Source organism: Podarcis cretensis (assembly GCF_951804945.1).
Source record: "Podarcis cretensis genome assembly, chromosome: 8".
In the NCBI taxonomy this organism is placed as follows: domain Eukaryota; kingdom Metazoa; phylum Chordata; class Lepidosauria; order Squamata; family Lacertidae; genus Podarcis; species Podarcis cretensis.
This window is the reverse complement of record NC_137177.1, coordinates 50570177-50590698: the sequence shown is the minus strand read 5'-3', so window position 1 is coordinate 50590698 and position 20522 is coordinate 50570177. Positions and strand designations below refer to the sequence as shown.

The window sequence follows — 20522 nt, the reverse complement described above, 5'->3', positions numbered from 1 at the left end:
GGTTGATCACCCAAGAACTCAATGGTGCCAACATGTCTGGCAGCTGATGGCCCAGATACACCTTGCAAACTTGATAAAGCTGTGGGATAAATAGCAAACAGTTACAACCACTGAAGAAACCAGCCACTAGTTTTGCAGGCATACCAGTCACGGGGGTATGTGTGCAGTGCTGTATTTATGCGTAAGCTAAACAAGCTATAGCTTAGGACCCCAGTCTCTTGGGGCCCACCAAAAAATTTAAAGGAAAAAAACCTGGATGTACATTTCCAAAATATATGATAAAAAAAAAAAACCTACATACAGCAACAGTGTTTTGTGTTTTGTAGGCTCCTATGATGTAAGAAATTTGCCACGCTTGCTAGCCTGCTCCCTAAAATATCACTGGTTTGCTCATTTCTAACAGCAACAATTTGTTGTTGACAAAGGACAGCTGGACATAGAAAGGGCCCCATTACCTTCAGTAGCTTAGGGCCTCATCAAACCTAAATCCTGCCCTGTACGTGTGTGTCGGGCGGCCACTCCCTTTGGGCAGTAGAGGGCGAGCCAGCAGTACCCAAGCAGGAGGGGACAGGATGTTGCTGGGGGGACACCTCCCAGTACAAAGGGAGACCTAATTAAGGGAAAGAGGGGAGATACCTTGCGAGCGCCTTCCGGATTCTCCTCCAGCTGGATTCCCACGCAGTGCAGGCGCTCTTGGTAGAGGGTGCGGAGCTCTCCAAAGAGACGCTTCAGGGCACGAGAGGCCGGAGGGCGGCCCAGGCATTCTGCTGGGGAGAAAGGCGGCCATCAGAACCGGGAGACGGGGAGAGCCGAGGGTGGGGTCGCCTCCTCCTCCTCCTCCAGACCCCGCCCTTCTTCCCCGGTGGACACGAGGCGGGGGATGGGAGGGGTCCGCGAGGGATGCCTTTAGGGGAGGGGCTTTCTCTGAGGGGCAAGGGGCGCGTTCCCTGCTACGGCCTCCTCACCGCAGGCCTCTTCGCGCTCCGGCGCCTCCATCTCCATCTCCTGCTTCAAACGGGGCCGCCGCTAGTCCTTCTCCCCGCCCACTAAGTGATGGGCACGCCGCTCGGCCAACGGCGATGGAGTGCCGGATCTGGGCCCGCCTTCTCCCCCGTCAGAACCCAATCACCGCTGCCTGGGGCGGAGAGCCGCGCAACGGACCTCTCCGAGCTGGAGTCGCTCTACCTTGCTGGCTCCTGGAAGGCCGAAAGTGGCTTAGGCGATTGGCTTTTGGTTCTCCCTTCGGCCAATAAGGAACGAGGTATTGCAGGCAAGCTCGGCAGACGGGAGAGCGGCCGCCGGTCACCATGGCGACCGCGCGGTAGAGGCACTGCGAGGGGGCGACACGCCCCCTTGTCTTACAAGCCAGGGGAGGAAGGCCGGTGTGGCAACCCGGCCTTCCTCCCCGCCCCAAGCCAAGGGCCAGCCCTGCCCTTTGCGAAGCGCCGGTACCTTCGGGCAGGCGCCCGTGAATGCGGACTCCACCCCGCGGGGGGCACACACAGGCACCGGGCCTTTCTGGGGGTGTTCAGGTCCCGCTGCTCGAGCGCCTGCTGGGCTGGTACGGTGAAGCCGCCGCTAGGCGGGCAGGATGATCCGGCCGCGAATGTTGTGTGGAAGTAGACTGCCATTCATGGATTCCCCTTCATGGATCACTGCCTTGCCGTGGCGAAGGGGCTTGAAGAACTCAGAGAAGCTATGAACTATGCCGAGCAGGGCACCCAAGATGAACAGGTCATAGTGGAGAGTTTTGACCAAACGTGATCCACCTGGAGGAGGAATCGGCAAGCCACTCCAGTATCCCTGCCAAGAAAACTCCATGGACAAAGACAACAGGCATATAAAAGTTATGACGCTGGAAGATGAGCCCCTCAGGTCGGAAGGCGTCCAACATGCTACTGGGGAAGAGCGGAGGGCAAGTACAAGTAGATCCAGAGCTGATGAAGCGGCTGGGCCAAAGCCGAAAGGACGCTCAGTTGCGGATATGCCTGGAAGCGAAAGGAAAGTCCAATGCTGTAAAGAAAAATATTGCATAGGAACCTGGAATGTAAGAACCATGAACATGGGTAAGTTGGAGGTGGTCAAAAATGAGATGGCAAGAATAAATATTGACATCCTGGGCATCAGTGAACTAAAATGGACGGGAATGGGTGAATTCAGTTCGGATGACCATCATATCTACTACTGTGGGCAAGAAACCCGTAAAAGAAATGGAGTGGCCCTCATAGTCAACAAAAGAGTGGCAAAAGCTGTACTGGGTTGCAATCTCAAAAATGATAGAATGATCTCGATACGAATCCAAGGCAGACCTTTTAACATCACAGTAATCCAAGTTTATGCACCAACTACTGGTGCTGAAGAAACTGAAATTGACCAATTCTATGAAGACTTACAACACCTTATAGAAGTGACACCAAAGAAGGATGTTCTTCTCATTATAGGGGATTGGAATGCTAAAGTAGGGAGTCAAGAGATAAAAGGAACAACTGGCAAGTTTGGCCTTGGAGATCAAAACGAAGCAGGGCAAAGGCTAATAGAGTTCTGTCAAGAGAACAAGCTGGTCATCACAAACACGCTTTTCCAACAACACAAGAGACGACTCTACACATGGACATCACCAGATGGGCAGCATAGAAATCAGATTGATTATATTCTCTGCAGCCAAAGATGGAGAAGCTCTATACAGTCAGCAAAAACAAGACCTGGAGCTGACTGTGGCTCAGATCATCAGCTTCTTATAGCAAAATTCAAGCTTAAACTGAAGAAAGTAGGAAAAACCACTGGGCCGGTAAGATACAATCTAAGTCAAATCCCTTATGAATACGCAGTGGAAGTGAGGAACAGGTTTAAGGATTTAGATTTGGTGGACAGAGTGCCTGAAGAACTATGGATGGAGGCTCGTAACATTATACAGGAGGCAGCAACGAAAACCATCCCAATGAAAAGGAAATGCAAGAAAGCAAAGTGGCTGTCCAATGAGGCCTTACAAATAGCGGGGGAGAGAAGGCAAGCAAAATGCAAGGGAGATTGTGAAACATACAGGAAATTGAATGCAGATTTCCAAAGAATAGCAAGGAGAGACAAGAAGACCTTCTTAAACAAGCAATGCAAAGAAATAGAGGAAAGCAATAGAATGGGAAGAACCAGAGATCTGTTCAAGAAAATTGGAGATATGAAAGGAACATTTCGTACAAAGATTTCCATAATAAAGGACAAAAGTGGAAAGGACCTAACAGAAGCAGAAGACATCAAGAAGAGGTGGCAAGAATACACAGAGGAATTATACCAGAAAGAAACGGATGTCTCATATACCCCAGGTAGTGTGGTTGCTGACCTTGAGCCAGACATCCTGGAGAGTGAAGTCAAATGGGCCTTAGAAAGCACTGCAAATAACAAGGCCAGTGGAAGTGATGGTATTCCAGCTGAACTATTTAAAATTTTAAAAGATGATGCTGTTAAGGTGCTACACTCAATATGCCAGCAAGTTTGGAAAACTCAGCAGTGGCCAGAAGATTGGAGAAGATCAGTCTACATCCCAATCCCAAAGAAGGGCAGTGCCAAAGAATGCTCCAACTATCGCACAATTGCACTAATTTCTCACGCTAGCAAGGTTATGCTTAAAATTCTACAAGGAAGGCTCAAGCAGTATGTGGACCGAGAACTCCCAGAAGTGCAAGCTGGATTTAGAAGAGGCAGAGGAACCAGAGACCAAATTGCAAACATGCGCTGGATTATGGAGAAAGCTAGAGAGTTCCAGAAAGACATTTACTTCTGCTTCATTGACTATGCAAAAGCCTTTGACTGTGTCGACCATGGCAAACTATGGCAAGTTCTTAAAGAAATGGGAGTGCCTGATCACCTCATCTGTCTCCTGAGAAATCTCTATGTGGGACAAGAAGCTACAGTTAGAACTGGATATGGAACAACTGACTGGTTCAAAATTGGGAAAGGAGTACGACAAGGCTGCATTTTGTCTCCCTGCTTATTTAACTTATATGCAGAATTCATCATGCGAAAGGCTGGGCTGGATGAATCCCTAGCCGGAATTAAGATTGCCGGAAGAAATATCAACAACCTCAGATATGCAGATGACACAACCTTGATGGCAGAAAGTGAGGAGGAATTAAAGAACCTTTTATTGAGGGTGAAAGAGGAGAGTGCAAAATATGGTCTGAAGCTCAAGATCAAAAAAACGAAGATCATGGCTACTGGTCCCATCACCTCCTGGCAAATAGAAGGGGAAGAAATGGAGGCAGTGAGAGATTTTACTTTCTTGGGCTCCATGATCACTGCAGATGGTGACAGCAGCCACGAAATTAAAGACGCCTGCTTCTTGGGAGAAGGGCAATGACAGGCCTAGACAGCATCTTGAGAAGTAGAGACATAACCTTGCCAACAAAGGTCCGTATAGTTAAAGCTATGGTTTTCCCAGTAGTGATGTATGGAAGTGAGAGCTGGACCATAAAGAAGGCTGATCGCCGAAGAATTGATGCTTTTGAATTATGGTGCTGGAGGAGACTCTTGAGAGTCCCATGGACTGCAAGAAGATCAAACCTCTCCATTCTGAAGGAAATCAGCCCTGAGTGCTCACTGGAAGGACAGATTGTGAAGCTGAGGCTCCAATACTTTGGCCACCTCATGAGAAGAGAAGACTCCCTGGAGAAGACCCTGATGTTGGGAAAGATGGAGGGCACAAGGAGAAGGGGGCGACAGAGGATGAGATGGTTGGATAGTGTTTTCGAGGTTACCAGCATGAGTCTGACCAAGCTGCGGGGGGCAGTGGAGGACAGGAGTGCCTGGCGTTCTCTGGTCCATGGGGTCACGAAGAGTCGGACACGACTAAACGACTAAACAACAACAACAACAACAGACTGCCATTGGCCATGGAGGCTCCATTGAGATGCCAAGCCTAGCAGCGAGGTTGGAACTCCGTCTCCTCTTTTCATGTGGGTGGGTGTCCCGCCCCGGTGAAGGCAGCGGGGTGTGGGTTTTGCGGAGGGCGGCGCTTCCTCCTATTCATCCTAAGTCCACCCGTAGTCAAATTTATTTAATCACAACCCCCCTCCTGCAACAGTCCAAATATGAGAGAAGAAGGAAAACGTGGGCCCACTTTCTTTCTCTGCACTGGTGCCTCTTGCTCAGCAGTCTCAGTGTCCCCAGAGTGGCCAAGCTGTTGCTTCTGGGAAACCGCAAAGCAGCCGGACATCTCCTTGGCAGTCATAGATGCAAATGCTGATGGCATTAAAAGAGGATAAGACTAAGGTGCTGCTGGACAATTTTTTAAAAATAAATAAATTGTTTATTTATTTCAATTGCATCAGACCAACACAGCTACCTCCCTGAACCATGGAAGAGGATGAGGCTAGCCACTAGCATTGAGGAGAACCAGGTTCTTCCTCTACAAATTGAGGCAGTTTGCTTTTCACAGGGATTACCAAGTGGTGGAGATAATATTGCATTCAGACCTTGCCCTTCAGAGGCACCACACCTCTGATCCTAGAGGTCCTAGACACAGTCATCATGACTATAAGCACCAGCAGCAATATGATCAGCTGCTACCAACCCCAGCAAGCATGACCAATGAACAGGTATGATGGGATTTGTAGTCTGACAAGTTTAGTCAGCCCTACTGAAGCAGGTTAAATCTCTATAGCTAGCAGGAGAGAGCTGGTTTAGTGCTCTTGGACAATGTAGAGCAGGTGTGGGGGAGAACTCTGGCCCTCCAGATGTTGCTGAATTACAACTCACATCATCCCTAGACATTGGCCATGCTTGCTGGGGCTGAAAGGAATTGTAGTTTAGCAGCATCCAAAGGTTCCCAAAGCCTAGTGTAGAAGCAGGTTGAGTAGCACTGAACCCATTCACTTCAGCTGAAGGAGCAGCACATGCAGGAACCCATTTTGTATGTGCAGCTCTACATCCCATAATAGGCAAACTCTCTACATTAAATTTGCTACCCATTGCTTACTGCCATGCTGATAGTCTAGGTCCTGGGCCCTCCTGACAACAATGCCAAGTCTTCCCTGCCAAGCTGCCTTCTGCTTTACCTTCCTCACCTTCAGCTGTATTGTGCCACAGAACATGTGATGCTGTGCTTGGAGGGCACAACAGTTGGCATGTGGCCTGAAGGAACCGGAGTTGTGTATGCTCTTCAGTGCAGTGCAACGAGCTCCCCTGGAATCTCACCTAGCCAAGGAAGGCCAAATGCTTTTAAGTGAGTGGGGCTGGGTAGAAATCAAATCCTCTGCATGTGGCTGGTTCAGAGGATGAGAAACAGGAAAATCTTTTTCAGAGCAGAAGCTCAGACAGTGACTGACTCTTCTGGAACAGAGGAGAAAGAAAGGACACAAAAGAGACTGAGGGGAAGCTTGGACAGCAACTGTTCTCAGTTAATCCAGAGCCCCCCAGTAAATAAAATTGTAGGCAGTTAATAAATTACAGAAATAGGGGAAAGAAGTATTTTAGGAGGCAGCTTAGTTCATCTGGAGGGTACCTGGCGAGCTCCTATTGTATGTTGGGGCGGAGGGAGGGAGGAAAGAGGGCTCTAAATTGCCTTTCAGCTCTTTTAAATTATTTCTGCAGATCTTATTACAGGAGAGAAGCGGCTGCAGAACAACCCAGAATTCCAGCAGCCAACTGCCCACCAGACCTGTTATGAAAAAGTAGAAAGTGCATATATAGCCCACAAGCCTGGTGGAGGCAATAAAAGATGCCTTCGACTTCCATTCATCACTTTGTCATCTTCAGCTACATTCAGATAGTGGTTAGCAGAGCTCACAACATGGGCAAATTAACACATACGAGTCCCTTGCTGGCTTCCTCCTCTCATAGCTTCCCACAGGAGATATATATTCCATTTCCATGGCTCCTGCCTCCTCTCCTTTTTGGGCCCCAACCCAGATGGAAAGAAAAAAGAACTCTTAGGGTATGAAATGGGATGGGGGTGAAGAAGGGAGAGTGTGTCACAGGCAGCAGCAGTAGCAGCACAGCCAAGGGGCTGTACAGTTGCTATGAATTATTGTGGCAATGTGACACAGCTTTCCCCCTCCATCATACTGAAGCATGGTTGCTTCTGGTACTGAGGGGCTGAGAAGTTAAGAGATCTGCCCTAAAAGATTTGGCAGTGCAAAGAAGACAGCTTTGCCCTCAAACCCTGCTGCTCATAAGATGCCTGGAGGCACCTGGGTGGCTGTTGCTGTCAGAACAGGGTAGTGGGCTAGGTGGACCTTTTGTCTCATCCCATACAACTGCTCTTACATTCTTATACCCAGAGTATCTGTTGTGGAAGTTGCAGAGGGTGCAATGGAAACATAACAGCCGTCCTACCCTGCCTGCAGCATCAACTCTGGTGCGCCACTGCTCCCAAGAGCCCCTTTCTGTTCCTTCAGGGAAGAGGACCAACCTGGATCTTCTACTCTGTCCCTGAGCTCCAGCCCTCAGCCTCTTGCCTGGCCTTGAATAGCTGTCTGTCAGTGGCAATGCTGAGAAACTCAAAGCCAGTCTCCAAGAAATCCATGCCCCAGGTCTCTAGGGGCACAGCTGAGTTCCTGGAGATCACACAAATCATCTGGGATCTCATCTCTTAAACTTTAAATCCACTGCCATAAGATATAAATAGCTTGGGCACAAGCCAATGTAATCTACCCTTCCACTGTGCAGTGTGTATATACATGGACACTAAAAATAAACTACAACATAGAAACTGATCCTGCTGGATTAAGACAAATTTGGATTTTAATGCCCAGCTTTGCTCAGAGTCCTAGAGTTCAAGGGTCGATATAGTAGATTGCAAGAAGGGTATAGGTTAGTCAAGCCTCAACATTTTATCATAATAAACCAGATGTGGACAAAACACCAAGTTGAAGCCCATAAATCTATTACAGTGAACTGTCAATGTCCCCCACGGCAGGGTCATTTGTTAATTCATAGCTGGGTCTCTTTTTTCAACAGACCTTGTAAACTCTTTCCTGAAACATCAATAAACCATCTGCTTTGACTAGTTAATCAAATGACTTTATTCAGTCCAAAGCCATTTTTTCCTAATAAAAACAGAGTATTTATCTCCACGGCTATAAAAGAGGATTGTTTTCAACTATTCACTTATAGTTAAGAAGCGCATTTAGTCTGGATTGATTTCCAATGCCTTGGTCATATCCTGTCACTTTCCATTTCTTACACACAACATCTCAGTTTAGCTACTTAGCAGCAAAAAAACCACAACCTAACTTGGGGCTGGGCACCAGTTCAGGGAGGCAGAAAAGTTCCCATCAGGATTAAGAGCGGCATTCTCCTCTGGCAAGCAGTAGAATGACAGGTGTCTCCTGCACCTGTACGTCTTTCACATCTGGCATTCTGTTGCAGGGGACCCAACTCCTCTCCTGGGACTGGCTTTCTAAGGAAGGATATGTGCCCCAGAACTGCTCTGTAACTACGAATTCAATTGCAAAACAACCAAACTGCTCCCAGTTGCACTGAAGCAACCATGCGCTTTTGGGGATCATAACAAGTACATTAACTGCCCTTGTCTGTCTAGCAGAGCCCTGCCTTTGACAGTGCCAGGAAAACAGAGTCTTGGAGCCTTATGCCATTGGAGGCACCTGGTACAATCCTGAGTTCAGCTGCCATACTCACTGTGGGGCCAATTCCTGGCCTCTCAACCCAACCAACTTGTCAGGGGTAAGTCTAAAAAAAAAAAAAAAAGGCGGGTGGGCATTCACGCAGGAAATACATACAAGAATCTGAACGGTTAAATCAGCCATGATTAAATGGGCACAAGATCTTGGTCATAATATTATGTTTGCTGACTGGGAACAGTTGTGGACCACCGGTATGAAATTCACGGCATGCAATGCCTTAAGAGAGAATATTATGAAAATGATCTACAGGTGGTACATGACACCAGTCAAGCTTGCAAAAATATATCATTTGCCTGAGAACAAATGTTGGAAATGTAAAGAGAATGAAGGTACATTCTTTCACCTTTGGTGGACGTGCCCAAAGATTAAGGCTTTCTGGGAGATGATTTATAATGAAATGAAAAAGGTATTTAAGTATACCTTCTTGAAGAAACCAGAGGCCTTTCTCCTGGGCATGGTCGGCCAATTGGTGCAAAAAAGGATAGAACTTTCTTTATGTATGCAACAACGGCAGCAAGAATACTTATTGCAAAGTATTGGAAGACACAAGATCTACCCACCCTGGAAGAGTGGCAGACGAAGGTGATGGACTATATGGAATTAGCGGAAATGACTGGCAGAATCCGAGACCTGGGAGAAGGGTTGGTGGAAGAAGATTGGAAGAAATTTAAAGATTATTTGCAGAAACACTGTAAAATTAATGAATGTTAAAATGATGCTGGACTGAAAATAAGTGGCATTAGCAACAAAGTTAAAAAGAGCATGCAAAAATGAATTAAAAATTTGGTGAAATTATAGAGTTACAATATGTTAAGATTCAGAGTTAAGATAAATGGAAGAGGGTAAGGATTTGCTGATATGAATATTTTAATGGGAATACAAAAAGGGGAGGTGTGAGGAAGTCAAAGAAATAAGCTAACGAGTTTAAAGTTATTAAAAATGGATTTGTTTTTTTAACTTTCTTTTTTCTATTTTTCTCTTTTTCTTGTTTTTTTGTACCTTGTATTTTTGTTTGAGAGTTTTCTCCATTTTTCTTGTTTTTCTTGTTTTACTATGCATTTTTGTACTTATGATTTTGTAAAATCTTAATAAATATTCTTAAAAAAAAAGAAATACATACAAGAATCCGGTGCCCCATTTCTGTCCTATCTGCCCCAGTGGGGAGCAGAGGGTGAGGAAGGCAAAGTCATTTATATAATGTGCCTCTCTGCTGTGTTTCTAATGGCCAGAGCTTTTGTTCTGCTGTTGCTGGCTGCCCATGACAGGCAGGAAGCCACAGCCTCCCTTTATGCCATTGCCTTATTCAGCAATTTACATCCAGCATAAAAATCAAATATGCATGTTGCTATCGCCTCACCAACAGCAGTTTCAATTTTTGCCTTGCTGTATTCTAAATGGAGGGGGGGGGCACAGATGGGCAGAGTCACTTTGCTAGGCCTAAAACTTGAATTTCTGTCTGCTTTATTGCTAAGTGGCTGGATGGGAATGGCTGAATGCAGCTTCCTAAGAAGGGAGTGCACAGAGAAGGCCTCTTGGGAGGAGGGACAGCAGCATCCACAGGGGGCAGACTCCTTGGCTTCGACTGGACATAAGAGGGTCCATTGATGGGTCTTCTGTCAGCCTGGCTCTTGGAGCTCTTGAGGAGAAGGGGCAAGCTCTCTTGAGGGAATTTCTTAAGGGAATTTCTGTCCAGGACAGCTCGCACCCCAAGACAGGACAGCCCAACAATGCTCACAGAGCTTCCATCCTGGATTCCGTTGAGTCACTGGACACACAGGGAGTTTCAGCCATCAGATCACTGCCAATTCTGAACAAAGTGAGAAAGCATTTCCAAGGCAAGATGGGCAGCTACTCAAGCTGACTCCATGAAAAGACCCAGGAGGCCCTTCTGGCATGAGCATCCACTCAGCTCTTATCCCCTGCTCCATGTACACACCAAGCCCTTGCCCCGGGCACCTTTGAGTGGCTCTCATCATGGTGCTCCCTCCGGAGAGTCTGTCTAGAACATCATCACCATTTTCATTTGGGGCAGCTCTTGAAGGCACAAGTGAAGCATCATTCAAGAATTTAGATTCCAATGGATTTTGGTCGTTTAAAAAGAGCAGCAATGCTGGAGCTACGCAGACAGTCATGCTCCCCTGAGCCCTAAGATGGTGGGGAGGAGGCGAGAGGCTGCATCCAGACACTGAAGCCCAACAAGCCGCAGGGCAGAAGCCAGAACCAAATCAAGCTTCATTTCTCTTGCTTGTTCAGCTGGCAAAGGCAAACTGCATTGCCCAGGATATCTTCTCTTCTTTTGCTTGAAGGCTAAGAGCCTTTCCCTTGGAAGCTAAGCAAGGAACACAGCTGGCTCCACCGCTGGGCATCCCATGCCCCATCACAGCAGTAGCAGAGCTTTGGTCATCTCTGCTCCTTTGAGACTCAGCAGAAAGGAATGGAGGACTCCAGTCTCCATGATGACAGAATAAACTCCACAGGTTATTACAAATCATGGGCATAGCCAAGGGGGGGGGCAGGGAGGGGCAGCTGCCCCCCAAGCAATAAAAAACAATAAAAATACATAGCAGAGGTTCTGCCCCTCCTAACAAAAATCCTGGTCATGCCCATGTTGCAAATGACAAGAAATACAAGTAAAACAAAAAGCAACCCCCAGCACGGAAGGCAATGCTTATTTTGAGAATTCCCCACTACAGTGTGCACATGTGTGTGTGCACACGTGTGTGCACTCTTAAGTCAAACAACTCCTTTTGTTCCCCTCCCCTCTTTACCCCGTGCTGAGAAGGAAGTTGCCAGGACTTCCTAATGGTTATTGTAGGGTGCAATATCTTTCTCCAGCCTCCGCACACCCCTTATCTTTTTCCAGCTGCTTTAGTGCCCCATCGCTGGGCTTGCTTTCATAGGCAGGGATGAAGGCTTCCTCATGTTGTCTACAGCTCTGTCACATTCAGCACTCGACCCACTGCACTGCATACAACCAGTTTCAAACCTGCTGGTGTGGACAGCCTGAGGAAGGTGCCTCAGCCTTGGTGCCTGCCCATAAAAGCAAGCCTAGAGAGAGAGGCGAGGATGATGTCAGCAGGTCCCAGAAACCTTCTTTGTTGTGAGATATTGGAGGTGATTTGAGAGTTTGTTTGGGGCCTGGGTAGATGGGTGGAGTCCTGGGTAAAAGCCAGGGGGCTGAGAGGTGCTGAGTGAGGAAGTGTGTCAGAAGAAGGAATTTATATCAGTATTTATTTGTAATTTGCATTAATGGTTTTATTATGTATTTTTGTAACTTTTTTGTTTGTTTTAGTTTGCTATATATTGCTTAAGAAATATTTATATATAGATTGTCTGGCATAGAAATAGTCTAAATAAATAAATTTAGACTATGTTTTGAAAGCTGAACAGCCTCTTGATATCCTTCCCCTTCCATCACTCAAGCAGAGGTTGCTCCATGGTAGGAGGAAAAGGAGTTTTCCGCATGCACAGAGGATACTCTCCAGTTGCCAGTAACCATGATAATGGAATAGAGCAACTGTCTGTGCTCCTGCACTATTATACTACTAACAGTCCATATTTCAGAAGTAGGCAACATACTAGGGCCAGATGTTGGAAAGAAAAGTCAGGTTTTTGATGATGCAAGAATATTAGTGCTGCAGAAGTGTCTGGAATTGCCATTGTTCAAAGTATCCACTCCTTGCAAAGCCTCTAAACATTCTATGGATAGCACCTGAAGCCAAAATCACATATAGTCAAAACACACTGGCTGCAATGGTGGGTGGGATGCCTGCTCCCTTTATTTTTGCTAAGCACATAAAGCTGACTGTGTATAAGCTAAATATATGTTTGTTAAGAGCATATCAGCGAGCAAAAAACAAATTAAGAATTATCCATATTGCTCGTAATGTCTTTCTTGTGGGGGGTGAGATGGTGTGTGGGCTTCAATTAAACCGCTAGAGTCAAACTATGGCCAAGAGTGAAGAGAAACTGAGGGCAGAGATCTGCCAGGCTGTGGTTCTCAGTTCATGGCTATATTGGAAATGTTTGCCTTTTGACCATCACCATCCATGCTTCACCATGTCTGGCAAAATAATTTCTCCAATATCAGACCAAGTATTCCAGTAAGAAATGATAGAAGTACCTCTTTTACCCCTCCCCACACAAGTGCCTGGATCAGGGTGAGGGGGCATGCCATCTTCCCCGAAACAGGAATGAGAGACTGGCTAAACTGGCAGGGTCAGCATCTACTCTGCAGGTCCAGGAAAAAGTACAAACTCATTTAGAGACCTAGTCTCATAATTCCTGTCACATCTATCTGGATCCCATTGATCTTTCCTTGCTCCCCACCCCCCACCCCAATGCTTCAGAGGCACCTTCCTCTCCTGGCCTGTCACAAGAGGTGCTGTTAAATCAAAAAGGCAGCTTTAATCTTTTTGCTGTCTGACAAGGAGGGAGCAAAAGCTGGTGTTGGAACAAGAGCCCCTTGGAGTCAAACAGAGAGCTCCCTGGTGATGCTGCCAGCAGCCCTTCCCTTTCCCGGCTTCATGTGGAAGTTATTCATAAGCATCCTCATCTCTTCTCCATTGGTCTCACTGATCAAAGACGGGAAATGGGAAGCCCTTCTTGAAAAGTTGACTCTCCACTTCCAGCTCTTAACCTGAGAGGTGGGAGGGAGGGCGGGCACTTTCTTTGCCAGCACCCGTCTATGCATTTAGTAGGGGTTTTAAATTATTCTGCAGCCCCATTTGAAAACAAAATGAAACCCACAGTTGGAGGCAGCAATGCTTCTGAATACCAGTTGCTGGAAATCACAGGAGAGGAGAGTGCTCTTGTGCTTGAATCCTGCTTGCTGGTTTCCCACATGCACTTGCTTAGATCACTGCAACCTCTACGTTAGATTATTGCAATGTGTTATACATAAGGCTACCTCTGAAGACACTTCGGAAACTTCAGCTGGTACAGAATTCGGTGGCCAGGTTGCTCAGCGGGGCAAGACAGTTTGAGCATATCACACTGATCTTGTCCTGACTGCACTGGCTGCCAATCAGTTTCGAGGCCCAATTCAAAGTTCTGGTTTTGACCTATAAAGCCATAAATGGCTCAGGACCACAATACCTCAAGGACCACCTCTCTCTGTATGAACCCAGCCAGACCCTGAGATCATCCTGTGAGGCCCATCTTTGTGTGCCTCCTCAGGAGAGGTCTGGAGAGTGGTAACACAAGAATGGGCCTTTTCTGCAGTGGCTCCCCACTTGTGGAATGTTCTCCCCAGGGAGGTTCGGCTGGTGCCTTTGTTATACAGTACACCTTTAGGCACCAGGTGAAAACGTTCCTCATCAACCAGGCCTTTGACTGATTAACATCCTATATACTTTTAAATATGTTGGTGGAAGGGGGAAATTATTGGTTTGTTTTCTTGCTTTTATTATGTATTTTGTGTTTTTTATATTGTAATTTTATGTTGTGAACTGCCCTGAGATCTACAGATGAAGAGCAGTATACATATTTTAACAACAACAACAATCTGGTTAGCCACTGGGAGAACAGGATGCTGGACTAGATGAGCCATTAGCCTGATCCAGCCAGCTCTTCATATGAGATGGGGTGGATCTAGAGAAAGTCTTGGGCATGCAAAGGAAGGAGCCACCAAGCTTTCCTTTCTCCCCCCCCCCCAATACTTCAAGCCACCATTGTTCTATTCTGCAGTGGACACTGTGAAGATAGCTGGGAATTGGGAAAACAGCTGGGTGCCTCATAAAGGAAGTTTTGGCCCACAGAAGAGATACTTAAGTCAATTGCCTCATTTAAAATATAGAAACTTCAGAAGCCTTCCTGCAGCTGGTTCAGAACAAAGGGGCCCATCTAGTTGTCCAGCCACCCCTTCTCATAGGGACCAACCAGATGCAAGTAGGACTTAAGTGCAACATTAGTGCTCTGCTCACTTGTGCTCCCCAGCAACTGGTGCAGACTGTGTTGGACTGTAGAGGTAGGACGTAGCCTGATCCTCCATGATTTGTTTAATGCCCTTTTTAAAGTGGTCCAAGTTGGTGGCCACTACTATTTTGTGTGGTCATGAATTCTATCATCTAACTATTTGCAGTATGAACTTTCTGTTGCTTGTTCTGAAACATCTAATACTGGACAACCTCCATCAAGTTCTAGTGTTGTGAAAGGGAGATAAACCTTCACGCATAATTTTTCACCACCTTGCCCATTATTTTTTCTAAGCTAAAAAGCAGCTGTGTGTGTTTGTGCACATTCTGATTTTGACTGCAGCTGCAGCACTGGAAGCAGGATCTTTCACCCTCTCCCCATGGCCATTTGCAAATCTCAATCCCCAGGACCTAAGCTGCTATTAAACCTAATATGGAAGAAAGGGTATGTTCCTGTATTCCCTTCTCTCTCTCCAGCAAGATTATTGGCTATGGTCTTTTTACTGGGGGGGGGGGGAGGATATTCAGACTGATAAACATTGTGAGGGGAGTTAAATGACACCCCTCACCTGGGTTGCATTGGGTAGTCCACTTGTGGCTCTCTGGAATCGCATCTGATTTCGTCCTAAGCTGCAGACAGCAGAAAAATGATTGTGGTGTGTGTGTACATTTCCCAACATCCTTATAGTGCAGATGGCCAAGAAGTTGGCAGGGCATCATTTCGCTGCCATGGGAGACTGAGGGTTGGTAATATTTACCTTTGTGCCGGTTGGAAGACAGCAAGAATGCAAGTTGCAGAGGACTCAAAACACAATCAAACTCAATGGTGTGATCATTGTCGAGTCTACTTCTCTGCCTCCATTGCATCCTTGATGTCTTGTGCAACAGAACCACTTTTAGAGTGGCACAGGGCCTTTCATGTTTTGGCCTAAAGGTGGCAGAACCTTCAGTAGTCTGATGTGATTTATCTGCAAGGTGTTTTGAGGGTAAAATTGCTTGTATCCATTGGTACCTGGACTCTGCTATTGCAGCAGGTCAATTTCCAGGGATGTGGAGAGAGTGGTTCCTCATGTGTACATGGGTGAGTTTCTGTTGATAGGGCTCAAGGATGTGGATAAAGTAATTCAATGGGTGCATTGACCATTTGCATTTTTGACCCTTGTGGCTGATATCTGAGAAGGAGACCACCAACTAGACCAAGGAGGTAATCTCTCTGAGAGAGGCAGTGGTCCCAGGCTCTCTGAAAGACAGCAGTGAGATCTCTCCTTAGGAAAACCTCTGTGACCCAGAATACTTGAACAGTTATAGGCAAATGTATCCTTCCTGGGTACTATTTTTTAGTAGGTGGTCAATGACTAGTTCCAAGGACTCTTGGATGAGACTGATTTACTAGATTCATTTCAGTTGAGTTTCAGACCCTGTTTTGGCACTAAGACCACCTTGGCCACTTTATATAACGACAGGAAAGGGAGATGATGTATTTGCTGATTCTCCTTGACCTCTTGGCAGCTTTCAATACCCTCAACCATGGTAATCATCTTTGAGGACTATCTGAGTTGGGACAGGGGGCACTGTCTTGCAATAGTTCTGCTGTTCTATGGTGGTGTTTGGGGTATGTTTTCAGCCCCATGAGCCTCTTATGTGGGGTTCTGCAGTGTTTAATTTTATCCCCCATGCTTTTTTAACACCTGAAACTGCCACTGGGTCATCAATTAAGCTCCATCCATATAGGTGGCACCAAATGGCACCTATCAGCTTCAGCTGGTAGCCCAGATGTCGTCCTATATGGATAGGGATAGTCTTGCTTCAGCTCTGGTAATCCCCACATTGCATTGTATGTAAGGCTGCTAATGAAGGCAGTTTGGAAACTACATCTAATGCAGAATATATCTGCTTCTCAGTGAACTGAAACAAGAAAGCATGAACATATACCATGGGTTTTGGCCTGACTACACTGGCTACTTATTTGTTTCTGGGCCCAATTAAAAGTGCTGTTCTTAACTTTTAAAGCCTTATACGACTCGGAACCTTTATGCCTAAAGGATTGCCTTTCCCCCATATATGTTTTATAGATTTAGATCCCACTCTTCTTCCAAAATGGAGGTCAGGATGGCATACCATAACCATTTATGGGGTGCTTTCCCCAGAGAGGCCAACTTTGTCAACATTTCAGTCCCAGGCAAATACGTTTTTGTTTTCCTGGGCATTTCGGTAGCAAACTTGCATTGTTAACTCTATTTTTAACATGTTTATATGGTCTTTTTTTTTTTTATTTGACTTTGGGGATTTTTAATGAGAAGTGTGTCTGTGAGGGTCCAGGCTCTGGGCCTATAGGCCCCGGTGGTCTGTGAGGTTTCTCCTGGAGTTCTTGTCTAACCACCTCAATGATCTCCCTATCTTCCAGTCATCTAAGCCCTGACTTAGCCCAGTGGCAGACCTTGGTGTCTCAAATTTCAGTGGCACCCTGTGCAATGCTAAAATTTGGTGCCCTCCAACCTCATTCTAAAGCATAGTTGCAGTGCCCTCGAGGTTCCACTCCCAGTGCAACCAAACCACCCGTGCTTCCCTAAATCCACTTCTGCTCAGCCTCCACATCTGGTGACCTTGCAGTTGCAGACTCTGGGTCCAGACCAACTTTCATGACCACTACAGATTTAGTTGAAATAAGCCTTGGAAAAAGAATATTGCATAGCTCTCAAGTCACTAGCGACATAACTGGAATGCCAATATTGAGAATTGCTTCCCTGGAATTTAGGGGGGGTGGGGAGGATTAAAAAGCAGAGTGAAGCAGCCTTGTAGATGAGAATTTATTTTAATGACAGAGACAGGAGGATGATGATGGGAAACTTGTAATTTTGGCAAGAAAGGGGGAGGGGTAACAGCAGGTGTGTCAGGAGGATGATCTACTTCAGAGCAGAAGACTAAGTGGCATTTGACATTTTAACCAAGTGCCTAAAGGTCACAAACTGGTGATATTAGAGGAGGTTTTCATCTATCCTAATAAGCAAAGGTGCTTGAGAAAACAATGGGTAGTGAACAAGCAGTGTGATTTCTCAGTAAGGATCTAATCACAAAAAATATAAAAAAATAAAAACAGAAAAGGAATGCATACCTTGTTGGAAAGGTAAATGGCACAAGAACTGCAGTTCTTTGAATGTGAGGACAAATAATTTATGAAGCTGGTAGGGCAGCTGGGCATTTCAAGAAGGGATGGGAAGAACTCAGAGAAAGCTCCACTGGTTTACTTGGAAAATGGAATCTCCACATCCCTTAAATGTGTCTGCATCTCAGAATTTACAAAGCAACAAGGGGAAAACTTTCAAGGACTGTCAGAAGAAAAAGAAGGTATCCAGTGAACCATTCCTTGCTCAGCACCATATCTGTTTAAGACTTGAAGCAGAGAAAGGCAGAGCAAGATGAGCCAGAGGCAGCAACAGCTTTGCTACACAAGCCAGATAACAACCTAGCCAGAGAGGATGCTGCCATGCTGCCCTCTCATCCTTCAAAAGAATCCAGAGGAGGCAGAGTGGTGCCATCTGATGCAGGATGCTGCCCTAGACATGTTGTAGGTCTCTGGCTGGCTGCTCACTTCTGCCCACTTTGCCTTCAGCTGTGAAAAAGGGAGAGGAAGCTGCCAGGGACACTCATCGTGCCATTTGTTGTATACCCCCCCCCCCCAGCAACATCGGGGAGTTGATGTTGAAGTTGATGGCTTGCATGCCACTGTCCTTCCATCTCTCCAACTTTAATCAAAATGGCTCTCTCTTTGCTAACTGTGTTTATTCATTATTGTTCCAAGCAAATTTTCCCATATTTTTATAACACTACAAACAAAAGCTATGAAGGCCAGGATGGGCTGGCAGGGTAGAGAGAACAGAAGTGGCTTCTCATACACTGTAGAGAATCCATTTACTCAGCGATTGGTACATTCAGCACCTCAAGCATCCCTGGCCCTATCAAGCAATGTCTTTTACACACTGAGACTGCCTTGTTTTTAGTTGGCTGAGGGGCAAGAAGACACCCTTGCTGGAAATGTTCGTACCTCAACATGCAGCAGCAGAGTGATGGCTTCTTGGCAAAAGTAGGACCCCTTCTGTCTCTTCCATGAAATCACTGCAGCTTTTGCAAATGCTGCTTAAAAAGCAAATTGTTTATATTAGAAATACATATGTACCAGCAGTTATTTTCAGGGGCAACAGAAACTCAGTGCAAGCAGCAATGCAGCTGCATGACTATTCCTTATAAAGCAGCCCTAGATGAAGATCCTTTCGGGCTGGAAGCAGAAAACCCAAAGGAAGCACAGATGCACCCCCATCCCAAAAGCATATTCATATTAAACAGCTGAAAATGTGCTAGTCCTTAAATGCCCCCCCATCTGCTACCTTAGGTGGATAGAGCAGTTTGAGGTGATGTCTACCAATCCCAGGAGGCGCACTACTCTGTGGATGGAAGACTAGCATCCTGTTACGTACATGTGTATGGAAAATAGAGGGGGTGGTGGTACTGGGATGAATCCTTCAAGGGTGGGGGTTTTTTTGGCTTTTTGTTTAGGTTGGATGCTAATTTTTGGAAAACACCCAAATTGCCCTATTCACAGCTTTTATAGATCAACTCCCTTTTCTAGAAGACTTGGCTCCAACAGTTTTAAAAAGGTGAGTAAGATACCAAGTGTATAAAATTATGCATGGCATGAAAGCAATGGGTACCACTAACTAATGAACAACTAATGAAACGGAATGTTGGATTCAGGACAGACAAAATGACACTCTTCATGCAGTGTAGTCATGGAATTCACTCCCATAGAAGGCAGTGAAGACCACCATCTTGGATGGCTTTAAAAGACTAGACAAAAAAGGGCTATCAGTGGTGATGCTCTGCCTTGATGGTCAGAGGCAGTACGTTTCTCAGTATCACTTGCTGGAAACTGCAGGAAGGGTGAGTGCTCTTTTGCTTGGGTCCTGCTTGTAGGCTTTTCATAGGCATCTGGTTGGCCACTGTGAGAGCAGGATCCTGCACTAGAAGGGCCACTGGCTTGATTGAGCAAGCTCTTCTTAGGTTGTTCTTATTCTTAATAATAATAGAATAAAAGAATTGTAGAGTTGGAAGGTACCATGAGGGTCACCTAGCCCAACCCCCTGCAATGCAGCAATCCTTTTGCCCAATGGGCAAGGGGAGGGGGCTTGAACCCATGACCCTGAGATTAAGAGTCTCATGCTCTACTGACTGAGCTATCCTACAGGCCATAGTAATACAGCAAAACAATGCTTTTGAGGTTTCTCCCTCCCCTTAAAATCAAGGGGTATATAAATTTAATGAAATACATAAAACAAGAAAAAATGGTGCACAGGTGTCTATCTTCTTACGGTGGCTGGACAATTCTAGGCTTTGAGATAGGAAAGAACTCAGAGGTCTGCCTATGGGGCTTTCCCATACTATAAGACCAGCCAAGCATCAGCTACCAACCTGCACATCTCTTAAGCCCTCTCTGCCAAAAGAGACGGGGCAGCAAATCAGTCACTTACCTCTTTGCTTTGCACTTGAGGAGATGGAGACACTGTCCCCTCATTCCACTTTCACCCAGCATGCTCCTAAGTCTCTTGAAGTAATCTGTGAAACGGAAGGGCTGGGAGTTCTTTCTTAGGCACTTGGGGAAATTCTGATTTTGGAACACTTCAATTCCCAGAGGCAAGAAACTGAGCTAATGCCACCCTTCCCCAAACTGTGTCACCTATTAGCGATAAGAAAGTCCTCCTGCAGAGCCACTTAGGCTTCACAGAACTGTAGCACACACTCTGCCTGGGCGCTAAGACACACTTGAACAAGAGGCAGCAGCTCTCATGCACTTACCCAGGGGATTTGCTGTCACAGACATTCTTCCCACATTCTGTCCCCCACGCATAAAAGTACTCCCTTTCGTAGGACAGACAGGCACTCACATTCACACATACCCGGGGACAGCAGAGACAAGAGC

At 46.2% G+C, this 20522-nt stretch overlaps 1 protein-coding gene and 1 long non-coding RNA gene across 9 annotated transcripts in view; one reads left to right on the top strand and one right to left on the bottom strand.

Annotated features, from left to right (window-relative positions):
- The window catches only part of PMFBP1 (polyamine modulated factor 1 binding protein 1), an 81120-nt gene extending 80019 nt beyond the window's left edge, over positions 1–1101 (bottom strand). For 4 of the 6 annotated variants that reach the window (XM_079986598.1, XM_079986601.1, XM_079986600.1 and 1 more), the window contains exons 1-2: positions 966–1044; positions 637–767 (exon numbers count right to left, since the gene is read on the bottom strand). In XM_079986598.1, the coding sequence (XP_079842724.1) occupies positions 637–767; positions 966–1002 (168 nt within the window). In that variant the 5' untranslated portion in view covers positions 1003–1044. Of the gene's footprint in view, positions 1–636; positions 768–965 lie in introns of all 6 variants that reach the window. The other 2 variants (XM_079986599.1, XM_079986604.1) reach the window with 2 other exon arrangements.
- Positions 1102–1155: 54 nt separating this feature from the next.
- Positions 1156–12957, top strand: LOC307221883. Of its 3 annotated transcripts, XR_013841578.1 has the most exons (4): positions 1156–1261; positions 5322–5588; positions 6583–8676; positions 10109–12957. It is a non-coding gene; the product is annotated as an uncharacterized lncRNA (long non-coding RNA). The 3 variants fall into 3 exon arrangements; XR_013841579.1 differs by lacking the exon at positions 1156–1261 and having other exon boundaries at positions 5079–5588; XR_013841580.1 differs by lacking the exon at positions 1156–1261 and having other exon boundaries at positions 5079–5588; positions 6583–8680; positions 10357–12957.
- Positions 12958–20522: the final 7565 nt, after the last annotated feature.